Below are 13,523 nucleotides of genomic sequence, written 5' to 3' on the forward strand. Positions count from 1 at the left end.
AAATGGATAGTAACTTGAAAAGTAGATGGGTTGAGATGGGATTATTTCAGAACAGAAGATGTCACGTTATTTAATGGGACAACTTAATTCTACCAGGCAGAGAATGGATGGTGATGCAATTAGAGAAGTCAGGGTAAGGTAGGATAGAAGGAGCCCATGCAGATTTCAGAAAATAAAAAAATAATTTGTATTTCAGAGTAAGAGGTCAGACTAATGGAAGAGGTACTAAAAAGGTCATTTTATTTTTTCATAATATATACAAAGAGAAATACAATTATTTGGTAGATGATAGAACTCAGCAAGGAGATGAACAACTTCATGTCATTTCCCTTTGATATAGGAGATGGAGGGACCACAACTGAGAAAAAACAATAGCCTGGAAGTTTAACACATTGTTAGACCATTGCTCAGATCCTTTACTATGATGGTTGCTAATAGTGTAAAGACCATAAAACTGAATCTCTCTAAAGCAGACAATTCATTTGCATGTTCTTTTCCAAGCCTCAAAAAACCCTCTAAAACTGACAGTACAAGAAACAGCACTTCTTTTACAAATAGCAGATACTGACAGTCAGATATTCTTGTCTTTACTTTGTGAAATAAAAATGTAATTATTGAAAGATTCTTGATACTCACCTCAAAGATTTTGCCTGCTTTAAAAAACTTCTGGCTTTTGCTACTTCTTCAGTAAGTTTCTTTAAATCATCTCCTTCAAAGTAAGGGAAAACTGGATCCTAAAAACAGAATTAAAATATTCTGCTTTATCCTGCAACTACTTATTATTTTCAATTTCTACCAATTTAATTAATTGAGCTAAAACTCTACATCTCCTTGCCCCTATCTACTTGCAGAAGCCTTGGAATTACAAGGGGAGAGCAGAGCAACTCTGGATTGAATATGACTGCTCACTAATACTCTTTCCTACTGTGGCAATCACTAAGGTCTCTTGGTATAGCATTAATGTGCTATGTAAGAATTTTACAGTGACAAATGAAACAGAAGATGGTGAGGATAAAAAGGCACAGTAAAAGCTAAAGCTAGCTTAAAAACAGCGTCCAGATATAGGATGATTTTGCTTCTCTTTCAAAAACTATATTGCGTTATATACTTCTTTCAAAGGCTAGGCCACCTGGCCAAGGCAACTAGCAGACATACAAAACCAGATATTAAGATTTCTCCTTTTGGTTGCAATATAATGTATTTTGAGTCCTGTACTACTACTTCTAGTGATTTTTATTTTTTAAAATGCAGTTTTACTACAGATGAAGATTAAGTTGGAGTGAAACAAAACCAAACCATTTAACATACATCTTCACCATCAAACCCCTCCACCAACATTCGGTGTGCTGCTAACTGGCCATCCACATCTCCAAAACTGCAGTGGTAGCGCCCTCCTGTTTGGGACGCAAGCTTCTTCAGAAATTCATTAGCTTCTCTGTTAACAACAAAACAGTAAGTGACTCATGAAAATTATTTCTCTGAAAGCAACAACAATAAAAGAAACTTCTAAGCATTCCTCAAAAAGTATGATAACAAAACAAGCAGTTTGGAGGACATGATTATATATTTCTTTATCGTTTCTAATCTTCAAGAGTTAATGAAGAATATACTGTACCTAGTTGTCATAACCTCCGAAGACAGGTTATTTTTGAACATGAGGTTCAGTGTAATAACAGAATCAAAAAAAACAAAAACAAATCAGAAAACAGGTTGGCAAGGAAAAGGCAGCAATATTTCAGACAGGCTAAGAAAGCCAAAAGCTGGGAGACTCCATAAGGGAAAGGAACATTTTGTGCATGCCCCATAACTTGTTCTCTTGTCTAAGCCTCTATTGCTTGCCATTATCCAACATGTCCAATGACTAGTACAGTTGCTATTGTATTCTTATTACAAGTATGCTAAATAACACACTTTTACTGCCATGGCATTTTAGAGTCCTTTCTCTGAAGCACTAGCATTATAATAGTCTCAATTTAAGAACACAAAGGCTGAGTTCTTTAAGACCTGGGACAACTGCTGCATTTTGAGGTGGCAGAATAGTTATGTACCTATTCTGGACAGCTTGAAGAGGTGGTCTGTTTGGCTGTCTGCTCCCTGCATCACACAGCCACAGGTGAATGTGGAAGAGCACATACTTTCTGGTATTGTTGCATGGTCTCCAATTCTGGACCATGCAAAGAGCCCTCCAGAAGAGCATCCAGAGATGTATCTTCAACCCAGACTCCATCATGGTTGGCATTAACACTTTCCCAGTGCTCCTTATTCCAATTTAGCCTAGTCTATTATTTTTCATGCATCTCTAGGGAGGTATACATGAAAAATCACTGATAGAACTATACGAATGCTGCAGACTATGGATGCATATCACAACTCCATGTGTGTGAAGGCGGTTCTCTCAAGGACACAAGCTGTGGGAGATACAGGCCATGCGGCAATTACCTGTGTCAGAACAGCTTGCCCAGTTCCCACTTGAATGAATGCCTCGCTCAAACCTGTTGTTCAGTGAACTGAGCATATGGCATGCTCTGAGAATGCAGCCCTCTGACAATAAATAAACTAATAATTTTCATGATTGTTTTGATCTTGCAAAGTATCACATACCTGTCCGCACAGCTAAATGAAATTGTGTGGATTTTAATATCTTGTTTCTTTCTCAAACTTTCAATTTCTTTCAAAATCAGACTGCAACTGGTATCTGGTTTTCCATCAGTCAATACATACAGTGCCTCTATATCTTGGAAGCTGAGAGCTTTCTGAAAACCAGAAAACAAGCTAAAATAATTAGAACATTTATATGAAAAGCAATTCTTTAAAATGAAAACACTATTCCAATGATGTAAGACAGCCGTATAATTACCACTTCGTTAAGCAAGTTAGTATTGTCTTTTCACTAAGTATGAGAGAGATCAAGGATATAACTTTGTAAAAATAAACAAGTAGATAATTTGTACCATATGGCACTATAGTCACAAAAGCAGGACACCACCAAAAACTGACTCCTTGAAATAAGCTAAATAGATTCAAGTAAATAGATTCAGTTAACTGTTGTTGGAGAACTGCTGACAGAATATTTTTTCAGCCCACTTTGTGGGAGTAAAAGATGCTTAATGGCTGAAAATCAGGCTCATTAGGACCTGGACATTTTATATTATGAAAACTTGCTATGATAATTAGTTCAGTGGACATCTCTGCAATATAAACATGTCTTCTAATTCTACTGCACTTGATTTGCCAAGAATTCCAGAAAATTTATATGAAGATTCTCTAAAGGTATCTAGAACAAGAATCACTCATTTAGGGCACAATTTTTCTACTGATTTAAATTTTAAATCTTATGAAATTGCAAGTTCTTTCAGTCTATTTTAAATTGTTATTACTAGTTAATTTTTACACCAAGAATTTTTATAGAAGTTTCTTCATCTGCTACTGAAGTTCAAGAATCACACTCAATGCCTATGTGATTCTAACCACCATTACTTCTTTAAAATCCATGTTTGGCTCAGACCAGATGTATCATAACCACAATTGTACATAACCATCATTTTGAGGAATTGGCTATTTTCTCTCTCCATGACTGTTTGAACACAAAGATTAATGCAACTACTGACATTTCACATTTTTCCTAAACTCAGTATGAACAATGAATGTTTGTATTTTTGAGCCTTGTGGGCAGGAACAGTGGCTTAATTCCAGATCCATTTGGTGTTTTGAATACAAGAAGTGTTGTGTACTTTGGCCCAAATGTTTTCTAGTATATTATCAATCATATGGAAGTGTTTTATCAGCACAAGACTCTCTTTCTTCTCCAAAATATAGTACATAATTTACTAACCTGTAAAGCCATAAGGATACATGTATTACCATGAGCGTGGAATTTGGACACCCACTGTACAGCATCATGACATGTTTTATCAGTTGCCTGTACGAGATACTCCCTCCAGCTCTCTGTATTTTCTGAAAATCTCAGCAGGTTAAACCTGAGGAGAAAAATGACCAAAATATTTAAACCTAATCAATACTATCAGTCCCATTGGATAAGCTAGTTTTGAAACAGAAACAAAACCAAAAACCAAACAACCAGAAACAATCAAGAACCTATTATTGGAATAAGAACGTGTCAGAAAGCGTAACTCATTCTGCATCAACAGAAAGTCAATTGGAATGCTGAACCCAAAAGGTTAAACAGCATCAGCCTATGGCAAACATGGCACAAATCTTAGAGAGCTGAGAATTCCAAGCTGCTTAAAATGAAAAACAAAAGAAAAAGCACTAATGCCACGTGCATATTATGCACTAACATACAGTAATGACTTGTACTGTGTTTCAGTACTGTATTTTTAGTAATTACTACATAATCTTATTACATAAGAATAAGTAGTGCAGGTTTCAGCCTGTATCAGTAGTCTATCATACCTGACTTCATTTTTTCTCAGCTGTTCCCAGATAAGAGATGCAAGTTCTTTTGTGATATGTGGCAAATATGGGTCCATGGAACCAGAGGTATCAATTAAAACACAGACATTTGCTTCTAAAATGGTACCAAACAATCTTCGGCTTCCTGCATCAGATCATTCAAATGTCGTGTCATTACATAGGCTTATTTTGTTGAACATAAGATTGTATTGAGCATACAGTAAAACCTTCAGTCTTTAGGAGTTATTCTGGGCACACCTCTACATAATAAATTCTAACCTGTGTGGAAACTAAGCAGTTCAAGGGTTAGTGATAGAAAAGTTTTCTGCTATTACAAATCTAGTACTATCAAGCATTAATTACTAGCCAATTGTTACAACTTGCATTAAAAATGTGTAGCTCCTACTTTGCAACACAGAAAAAGATGAACGATTTCCTAACAAACATATTTATGAGCAACAGAGGGATCAAAATACTTATCACCAGCAGTGATGCTAAACTTCTAAATACGGCGTGTTCTTAGTAAAAGAACCAAAAAAGCTATTTTTTTTGTGTACATGATTGTGTTTCTTCTGTTGATGGAAAGCTTCTAACACTATGAACATCTACCTTGTATTCATGAACACAATACATAAAAATTAAAATTTTGCATCACGGCCATAATTATTTCACTGCAAGCTGGATGTATATCTACTGCATAGATGTTGAATTCTCTTATAGTCTTATTTTATCGTCATAAAAATACTTTTTAAAAACAGTTAAACAAAATAATAAGTAGATGATAACAATAAAACAGAACTTAAATGATTGTGATGATAAACTTACTTTTGCCTTTACATTTCTTGTGCAATTACAGTGTACAGACCTTTGTTATGATGACTGTCATAAACTGTGCTAAAGAACTTGCTAACTTTGGCCTACCCTGTGTTAGATACTTTGTCTTGCCCTACTCTTAGTGTTGGATACTAAATGCCAAAGACGTCTAGTGTGGAGGAGTCAAGAGGAAATGATTTGCAATTACGACATTAAGTTATTAAACATGTATTAGAAGGTCGAATAACTAGCACTGTCATTTAACCTACCACATTTGGGCTTGAGGTTAACAACTCATGTTAAAGGAGGCAGCTGGCATAACTCAAATCTATTGTTTAAAACTGTGTGTCAAGCTCACACTTCATTAATATTTTATCCACAAACAAAGGCTCACTGCTAAAATATTTTTTTAAAGAAAAAGAAGAACTTAGTTTCCAGTGCATAGTTGAAACTACAAGCAAACAAATGGAATTTTACAATTCTGCAGCTACAAATCACAGAATAGGCACAATAGCTCTTTGAACCTCATATTTGACGTCCAGACTTATTCAGACTAAACCCCACAGAAATAGTAGACAAGAAGATTTTATAAATGTTTAAATTCTGTTTTACAGTAAAGATGCACAGCACTACCTGACAGAAGCCATTGTATTCTTTGTAGATAGCGTTGCAACACCTTCTCCATTTGTTCAGTGTAGATTTCCAGTTGTTTAGATTGAACCTGCAGATGTTTCACAACCCCCTGGAAAATTCAGTTTGTACAATAGCATCTTACGTCAACAAGTATGAGCTCTGCGGCTATATATGCAGTATTAGCAACAGAAATCAGGGTGATTAGTTGTTTGCCTTTTTTTTTTTTGTCTTTAACTCTATGAAATAGTGTAAGAAAATTTCTATGGCTCTGTCACTACTAAGTAACTGGTTTACCTAAATTAGGAAAGCCTAGTTCTAATCTCAGCCAGTTGTATTGAGCAACAAAATTATATAATGTGGCTGGACAGGTGCTTACGTTGCATTCCTTCTGACATTTTTGTAGATAAAATAGACCAATAATACCCTGGACTTAACTTGCTTTGTTTCTCTGGTAATTGCACAAACCAAACCAATCAATATCCAACAGTTTCCTAGTTTCCACTCTCATATGATATTCCAAAGCCTTACTTACAAAGAAATTTTAAAATTATTATTCACGCTGGATGAGCAGAAGAGTTGCCATACATTCCAAAGATCCTATGCAGTTTGCATTTCAAATATGCTAAATATTTTTTGTGGTGAACAGAAAGCTAGAGAAAGTCTTCTATTAGCAGGGTGGTTTAGAACAGAAAATAATGGAGGAAAGTGGAAAACACACATTACATTGGCATGCCACAAACACTGATTATCATGCACTGTCTTTAGCAAATATAAAGCCTATCAACTGTGTAGGTATATGACATCTGCAAAACTTACATTGACTTCTACACTAGGGAATATAGTACAGTATTTTGCTGATACTTTCTTGTGCAGAGACTCCACAATTTTCTTTCGGTGAGTACAGCTTGGACCAAACATCAGTCTGGGCAATTCCAGTTTAAGTTTTTTAATACTGTACTTAGTCAGCCACTTGTAAGAAAAACAAACGGAGCAATTGGTTTTTAGTAAATATTAAAACTGCTTAAGTAATAACATGTTGTACAGAATCACAATTAAGACATTCACATAATTCATACTAAGAATTCTAAAATGGCTATTTATTGATAAGGAACAAAATACCTCTTTGCTTGAACAGATTTCCTCTTTTTTTGGCAATGTAACAGATGGAACACTCTTTCTTGTGCACATTGTCTTTGGATACTTTTGGTATACTGTACCTAGCAAGAAAATGAACAAAGTAGCATTGGGAACCTTAGGTTACTTCTTCATAGCCCTTCATACATGACTTCATAGCCCTTTTGAGGTTACATATTGGTAAAACAAAACAAAACAATACAAACAGCCAAACAAAAAGACACCTACTATTTCACACACAGATTTTCATTTGACAAAAATGGAAAGTTTCTATAAAAAAGTGACTTCTAAAGAAGCCATTTAGTTTTAAAAATTACCTTAAAAAATAAAATCTTCTACTCACCTAAGCCATGGCATTTTTCCTTAAAACATCTTTGACCAGAAGATCTCAAAGCACTTTACAAAAACCGATTAAAACACTCACTACTATTTGATAAATGAAACTCAATTCCATTCACTATTTAAAGCTCACTGATTATATGTGACTTTGCATCCAAACAGTTTGATAACGCAAAGACTGATAAAAAGGCTTCACCAATAATATCTTGGTAACACATACCCACATTTCTTCCTTTATCAGTATAAAATACTGACACAGAACACTCTGTCTGTTTCCTTGATTTATGTTTTCTTTTATTCTCAGTCTGAGGCCATTGTTTTGTTGTTTGTACTACAAACAAAAAAATACAAATGTTGGTTTAATTTAGCAAAGTGTAAAACTGACATGCAACCCAGTTCTTCAGTTCATAACTTCCTATTGCCACAATTATACATACTTAATTTTCTTAGATACTGGTCAAGAAAAATCCATATTATAGAACTAGTCATGTTCGTTTCATACAAATGGAACCATAATCTTTACGACTTATAAATTAGCATCAGGAAGAATGTCACATGGTATAACCTGAAAAGATTAGGGGCTCAGAAGAAGTATAGCATGTATTGGAAAAGCCAGTTATCATTGCACACAGTACCTCATATGCAAATATGAATCCAGATTTGTAAACATTGCTGTATAGCAATAAATCAATAGATATCAAGGCCCAAATTTAATGCAAAAAATCAAAACAGAACAAACAACAAGAAAAACACCTCTGCAGACGTTAACAAAGATGCAATGAACAAAGAATAGGAAAATTATAAAAATGGGGGAAAATTTTAAAAATGGGGGAGGAAGGAATTGGACTTTAATTAACCAACAGTGACTGGAATAAATTTAAGAACTGTTCTATATACCAGCAGTAGCTGCAAGAGACAGCACTGCAGATAACCTGATGTTTGTGTTGAAGTTTCCCTTCATTGCTGGATCATAAATAGAGCAGCATATTAATAACAATTGGTTACAAGAATATTAACAGAAATATTATATATTGAACTAGTAACATAAATCTCTGAATTGTTGAGCCTTTGATAAAAATGGAGTATGAATTGAAAACCAAGAAAAGTGAGGTTTTAATTATGTCTTCGGGGATATGATAAAAGGGGGGCTCTACTTTCCACCACACACACTTAAATTTCCTGATGCAGGATGAACGTTCAGTCAAATAACCTGGAAATTGTTATGCAGCTGGACACTGTTCCTTCCTCTCCCAACCTGTATGGAATCTAGATACATTACAACTAAAACTCATACAGAAGTATTTCAAAAACAACTCCAATGTTTCCTATCACTGACTACAGATTAAAATTGCTTATGTTTCTAAAAATTTAAGATTAAATCTCTCAAGTCTAATTTAATACTTTATTCTAAGCAAAAACCAAGCAAACTAAAGACAAAAAGCCCCTAATCCATACAGACCTGGTGGAATTTCTGCTTTTGCACTAGTAGGACGCCATGCCAATACTCCTATGGAAGTAGTTTTCTCTGTACTGTGGTTGTCTTTAATATACTATATAAGCATAGATAATAAAAAATAAAAAGTTTCAACCATATCATAATTACATAAATTATTCCAAACTGGAACTATCCTTCATTATTCCCTAATTCTTGTTTCACACTGTCTCTTCTGACTTCAGTCATTTATACTCCCAAGTAGTAAGCACTGGCACTGGCCAGATTTGCCCACTCTCTCAAAACAGATACATAAACTGTCAAAATTAACAAGGAAAGCATCAGCAAAGCCCAAGGGTCTCAGAAGTAGTATAACTCCATGGAAATAAGCACAGGGAGCAGGAAACAAATCCCAAATCCTATTTCTTGCTTTATATTACCTCTCTGTGTGGCCAAAGACATGCTACTCAGCTGCAGCTGTTTCATGTATACATGAACAGGATACCACAAAATTCAGTACTTCCTAGAAGGTCTTGCTAAATAGAAGTAATTTGGTAAAACACATTTCTGCTTTGCCTTTGCTTTTATTAAACACTAATTTTTTAAGGTCAGAGGAGGAATTAATTAGATAATTTTAGATACTACAATATTGTTTAATTACTACAATTCTACTTAATTAGCAGGATTTATTAAGATGTACTTCTCTGTTTACGTAGCACTTTGAATGCAAATTAAAATGTAAATTCAGAGTAGTATCACGGTACTGTTTTTACTTCCTTCAAATTTTCAGCCTAAGCACTTCTTTCACAAAGACCAGCATGAGCTGGGTAGAGTTGCTAATTAAAACAGACTGCATCTTAAAAATAAGACCGTGAAGAATTTCAAACCATTCTAGCCAGGCTCAGAGCTGTGGGTTTTGGAGATGGCAGCTTCTGTGGCTTTCTTTTCTCTTTTGTCACAAGCATATTTGAGCTTGCTTCTGGTACAAGTGGATTAGCAGACTGATTTCCTGAACGTTGCTTTAAGGATTCCACTAAGAATGCACACTGAAACGGAAGTTCACACTGTTCAGTAATTCATATACATGAAATTTAAGTAAATGACATTTCAAGGACAGACACCCTTTATTTTTAATTTTTACAGTAAATAAAACAAATAGAAAATGTACTAATATGGTGACGCTTAACGCCTCTAACTTCTTTGTACTGTGCTTCCTCAAACACATAGGAAGAAAATCCTCTGTGTTCTGAGCAAACATTCTAAAAGAAAATGCAATGCTACCTGCATCAAAACCAGAACAAATAGGAGGAGGATGAACCTAATACATTCGACTATTAAACTATAATATAAAATATGTCAAGATCCTATTGAGTATCCACTGACTTTTCTTTAAAAACAGAACCAAACAAAACAACAACAGATTTTTGTCTCAGACTTGCATTCAACAAATTGCTCTGACCTCCGGACAGGTAATTTCACTGTAAGTATCTTTCTCATCACACTTTTATAAGAAACAGCTATCATAATGCCAGGCTGGCCACACTGCCTCAGCAAATTTGTTGGATATCTTTGGGAAAAATTAAGTGCATTTAATATCGAGAGAGATTGTCTAGTTCTACACCCTTAGTACACTTTTGTGCCAATAACGCAATAACACTCCCTCTGCTGTGCTTTATAGGAGTAAATGAACAATTAATTCTACTTGAGAAGAACTCATCATAGGACTGGCCACAAAGACGAGAATCGCTTCAGTTGTAAACTGCTTATATTTGATAGAAAACCACAGACAGTCCAACACCAATCACTGCAGTGCTACTGTATAACTGCTTTCTAGTCCATGTTTACTCTACAGTGAACTATTCTCACATTCTAGAGTGTTTCTCCCCATCTTACAAGGGTTTTCATTTTGTCCAATTTTCTGCTCTGCCAGCTGAACAAACACTGTGGATTTTGTTTTTCTGAAGAAAAACGGAATTTAAAAAGATATATAATTCATACCTTTTGGGAGTAGTTGTTTGCTTTTTCAATTTCAGACACAATAACAGTGATATCATCACTTTCAAAAATACCTGATAATCAAATATACGCTAATCAGTATTTTTAAATGTAAAATATATATACATATATATATTTAAAGTATACAACAATTTGTAGAGCATGTCAAATATCAATGAAAAGAATCAGAAAACCTTCTTTTCCTGTATGCCAGGTAGTCTGGAGCTACTACACTAGTAAATAAATTTTAATTGTACATCTTTAAAATATCTACCAGAAAATACTGAATTTTAATAGAAAAAACAAATTCCTGCATTAACGATGCATTATAATATTCTACAAGACAGCTAAAAGCCTTTATCAAACTAAGACCTCTGTTTATATCTCAATATTAGTGTAGTATTATCACATCCTAAAAACTAAACAACTTGCTTGGGGGAAAATACATTAACACATATTATTTACTTAATTAAAAAGAACTAAGTGCTGGCTTTCTTTTTCATGTACCTGCTTCTCCAAACCAATGAAATCTCCCATTGGCTGCAGGTACTATTTCCTTAAAAGCGATGGCAGTTTCAGTTGGGTTAGCATAGCGGGCTGGAATAATCCCACTGGAGTCAACATCTTCCATTACACTGAACAGACAGACATGAAGCTGCAGATCAAAACCTCTGCAAACCTCAGCCATATAGGTACTGATTAAGTGCTGCAAAGCAAAAAAAAAAAATCAGTAGCGACCCTGTACCTCAGATGAACTCCCATCTATTCCACTGTTTCCTGAACTGATGAACAAACAGTGCCCAGCGTGTGCAATTCAGTGGAGGAATACACCCCGAGTAGCTGAATGCCTCCTTAAATCATGTATATACACAAAAGCTAATGCTGTTATTACTTGTGACAACACCAACTGCACTGCTGCAGCCAAGAAGTGAGTTGGGGTAGTTATGAGAATCAAAACCCCAAGGTGACGGTCTTCAAGCTACCCATGCACTGTAGCAAAGAAGTAGGGATGGAAATTACTCATCTGGACTTTCTGTATGCATCTTTCATTCTCTTGTTTTCTACATAGGCTTTTAACAATTTCTTGGGTTTGCCCAGAATTTCCAGAAGTTTAGTAACAAAGGCAAGACAGGCCTACTGTACACACATAGGTAAGCCAATTGGACTACTCTAAGTTCGGAAGTCCTAGGCAGTGCAAGTGGCTCAACAGCAACAGAGCACACACACTATGAAAATACATCCAAGCAGCGGACTACTGTTATTAAAAAGAGGAGGTGTTTCTATATAGTGTACTATGAAATTTCACTGTAAAATTATCTGTGGCTTTATATCATTATATCATAAGAAAATTATACAATACAAAAATCTGAGTGGGCTTCTTCAAATTAAGAAATACGCAGTGAATTGATAGCCACAGCTGGAGTGAGACTAAGATCTTAAAAACACTTCTAGAGTTTTCTGATTCACATATTATTAATAATTACTACCTCCAACACATAAATAGTGACTGCAGAAAGAAAAGTCTGAGATACCAACATTTGTGCTGGCTTAGATAAGTAAAGAAGTATTCCACCAACAAGCTATAGTGAGTAGCCAAAAGAGAAAAAAAAGATAAATACAGTTGAGATTAATTCTGATAGGAACTTTCGGAAGAGCTGTAAAACCTGTGATGATACTCACTGTTTCCTGGTCAGGTATTCCAGTAGTCAAGAGGTAAAGTCCTTGTGATTTGTGTTTATCTTTATATTTGAAGTCTACTTCCACAGCTCGCCTGAGAGCACTCATGAAATTTCTACTCCCTCTGCATTGCAAGCTCAACACCCACCTAAGAAGAAGTTTACAGTTCAAAGAATTGATCTAGAAAAGCTTTTGTTTCTGCATAAAGCAGTAAGAGAACTAAGAATCTTAACTAACACTGCTCTGGAGTCTGAAATTTTTGACAATGACAGCCAGTAAAACCAGATTATACATGGATCCAAATCACTTGTTCTAGTTTCTGTATTTCAACCATGACAAAGTAGTTTTTAAGATAAGAATCAAAGCACAGAGGTGAAGAAAAAATGTAAGAGCAGAACTGACAGGAATAAAAGAAAACCACGGATGTATAATGAAACCACTGAAGATATAATTCCATAGAGAAATGTGGGATTTGGTTCCAGTGTATGCAGGGAAAACCATGGTTTAAATTCCAGATCTAAACTGAATTTGAAATAGTTTTAAATTCTTCATGTAACCTGTGTTTCTTAAAACTTCTCTATTCATGTACATATGTATTCTGTATACATATGAAACACAAAGTCATTAGGACATACTAACTTTATGACACTGTTTTCACAACAAATCATCATAAACAATCACTGTAGAACAGTTCATGGCAAATTATTTTTGAGATATGGTAAACGTCAATTTTCTAAACTGTTTGCAATGCCAATTAATTATGTTTCTCTGTTATATCTGCTTCATGGTATCTATGTTCACGTAATTCAGAAGTATAAGAAAGTTATTTCATCCTACCTCCAAGCTTTTTGTAAGTTTTCTGGTTGGGAAGGAACTAGTTCCAGCTGCCAAGGCACAATGTCACTCCCAAATCTTTTACAGAATGATAATAGCAATTAATTTTCATAGAACAGAGAAAAGGACTGAATGAATTCTTAAAAAAAAAACGATTTGGGTTATTAAGAGGTAAAATTTTTCTATTTCAAATCATTTAGTTATTCCAATTTATCCATCACTCAGGGGTTGTCAGAATTTCAAAGCAGCGGGC

General features: G+C 34.9%; 1 protein-coding gene across 27 annotated transcripts in view; it reads right to left on the reverse strand.

Annotated features, from left to right (window-relative positions):
• The window catches only part of VWA3A (von Willebrand factor A domain containing 3A), a 44,144-nt gene that overhangs the window by 15,162 nt on the left and 15,459 nt on the right, over positions 1-13,523 (reverse strand). For 26 of the 27 annotated variants that reach the window (XM_083800320.1, XM_083800309.1, XM_083800325.1 and 23 more), the window contains 15 exons: positions 13,274-13,348; positions 12,440-12,584; positions 11,267-11,465; positions 10,763-10,833; positions 9,652-9,810; positions 8,792-8,882; positions 7,553-7,663; positions 6,979-7,076; positions 6,676-6,828; positions 5,860-5,968; positions 4,414-4,558; positions 3,833-3,977; positions 2,602-2,753; positions 1,309-1,435; positions 637-734 (listed from right to left, as the gene is read on the reverse strand). In XM_083800320.1, the coding sequence (XP_083656446.1) occupies positions 637-734; positions 1,309-1,435; positions 2,602-2,753; positions 3,833-3,977; positions 4,414-4,558; positions 5,860-5,968; positions 6,676-6,828; positions 6,979-7,076; positions 7,553-7,663; positions 8,792-8,882; positions 9,652-9,810; positions 10,763-10,833; positions 11,267-11,465; positions 12,440-12,584; positions 13,274-13,348 (1,878 nt within the window). The remainder of the gene's footprint in view (positions 1-636; positions 735-1,308; positions 1,436-2,601; positions 2,754-3,832; positions 3,978-4,413; positions 4,559-5,859; positions 5,969-6,675; positions 6,829-6,978; positions 7,077-7,552; positions 7,664-8,791; positions 8,883-9,651; positions 9,811-10,762; positions 10,834-11,266; positions 11,466-12,439; positions 12,585-13,273; positions 13,349-13,523) is intronic. The other variant, XM_083800324.1, reaches the window with a different exon arrangement.

Source organism: Anser anser, assembly GCF_964211835.1.
Source record: "Anser anser genome assembly, chromosome: 15".
Lineage (NCBI taxonomy): Eukaryota > Metazoa > Chordata > Aves > Anseriformes > Anatidae > Anser > Anser anser.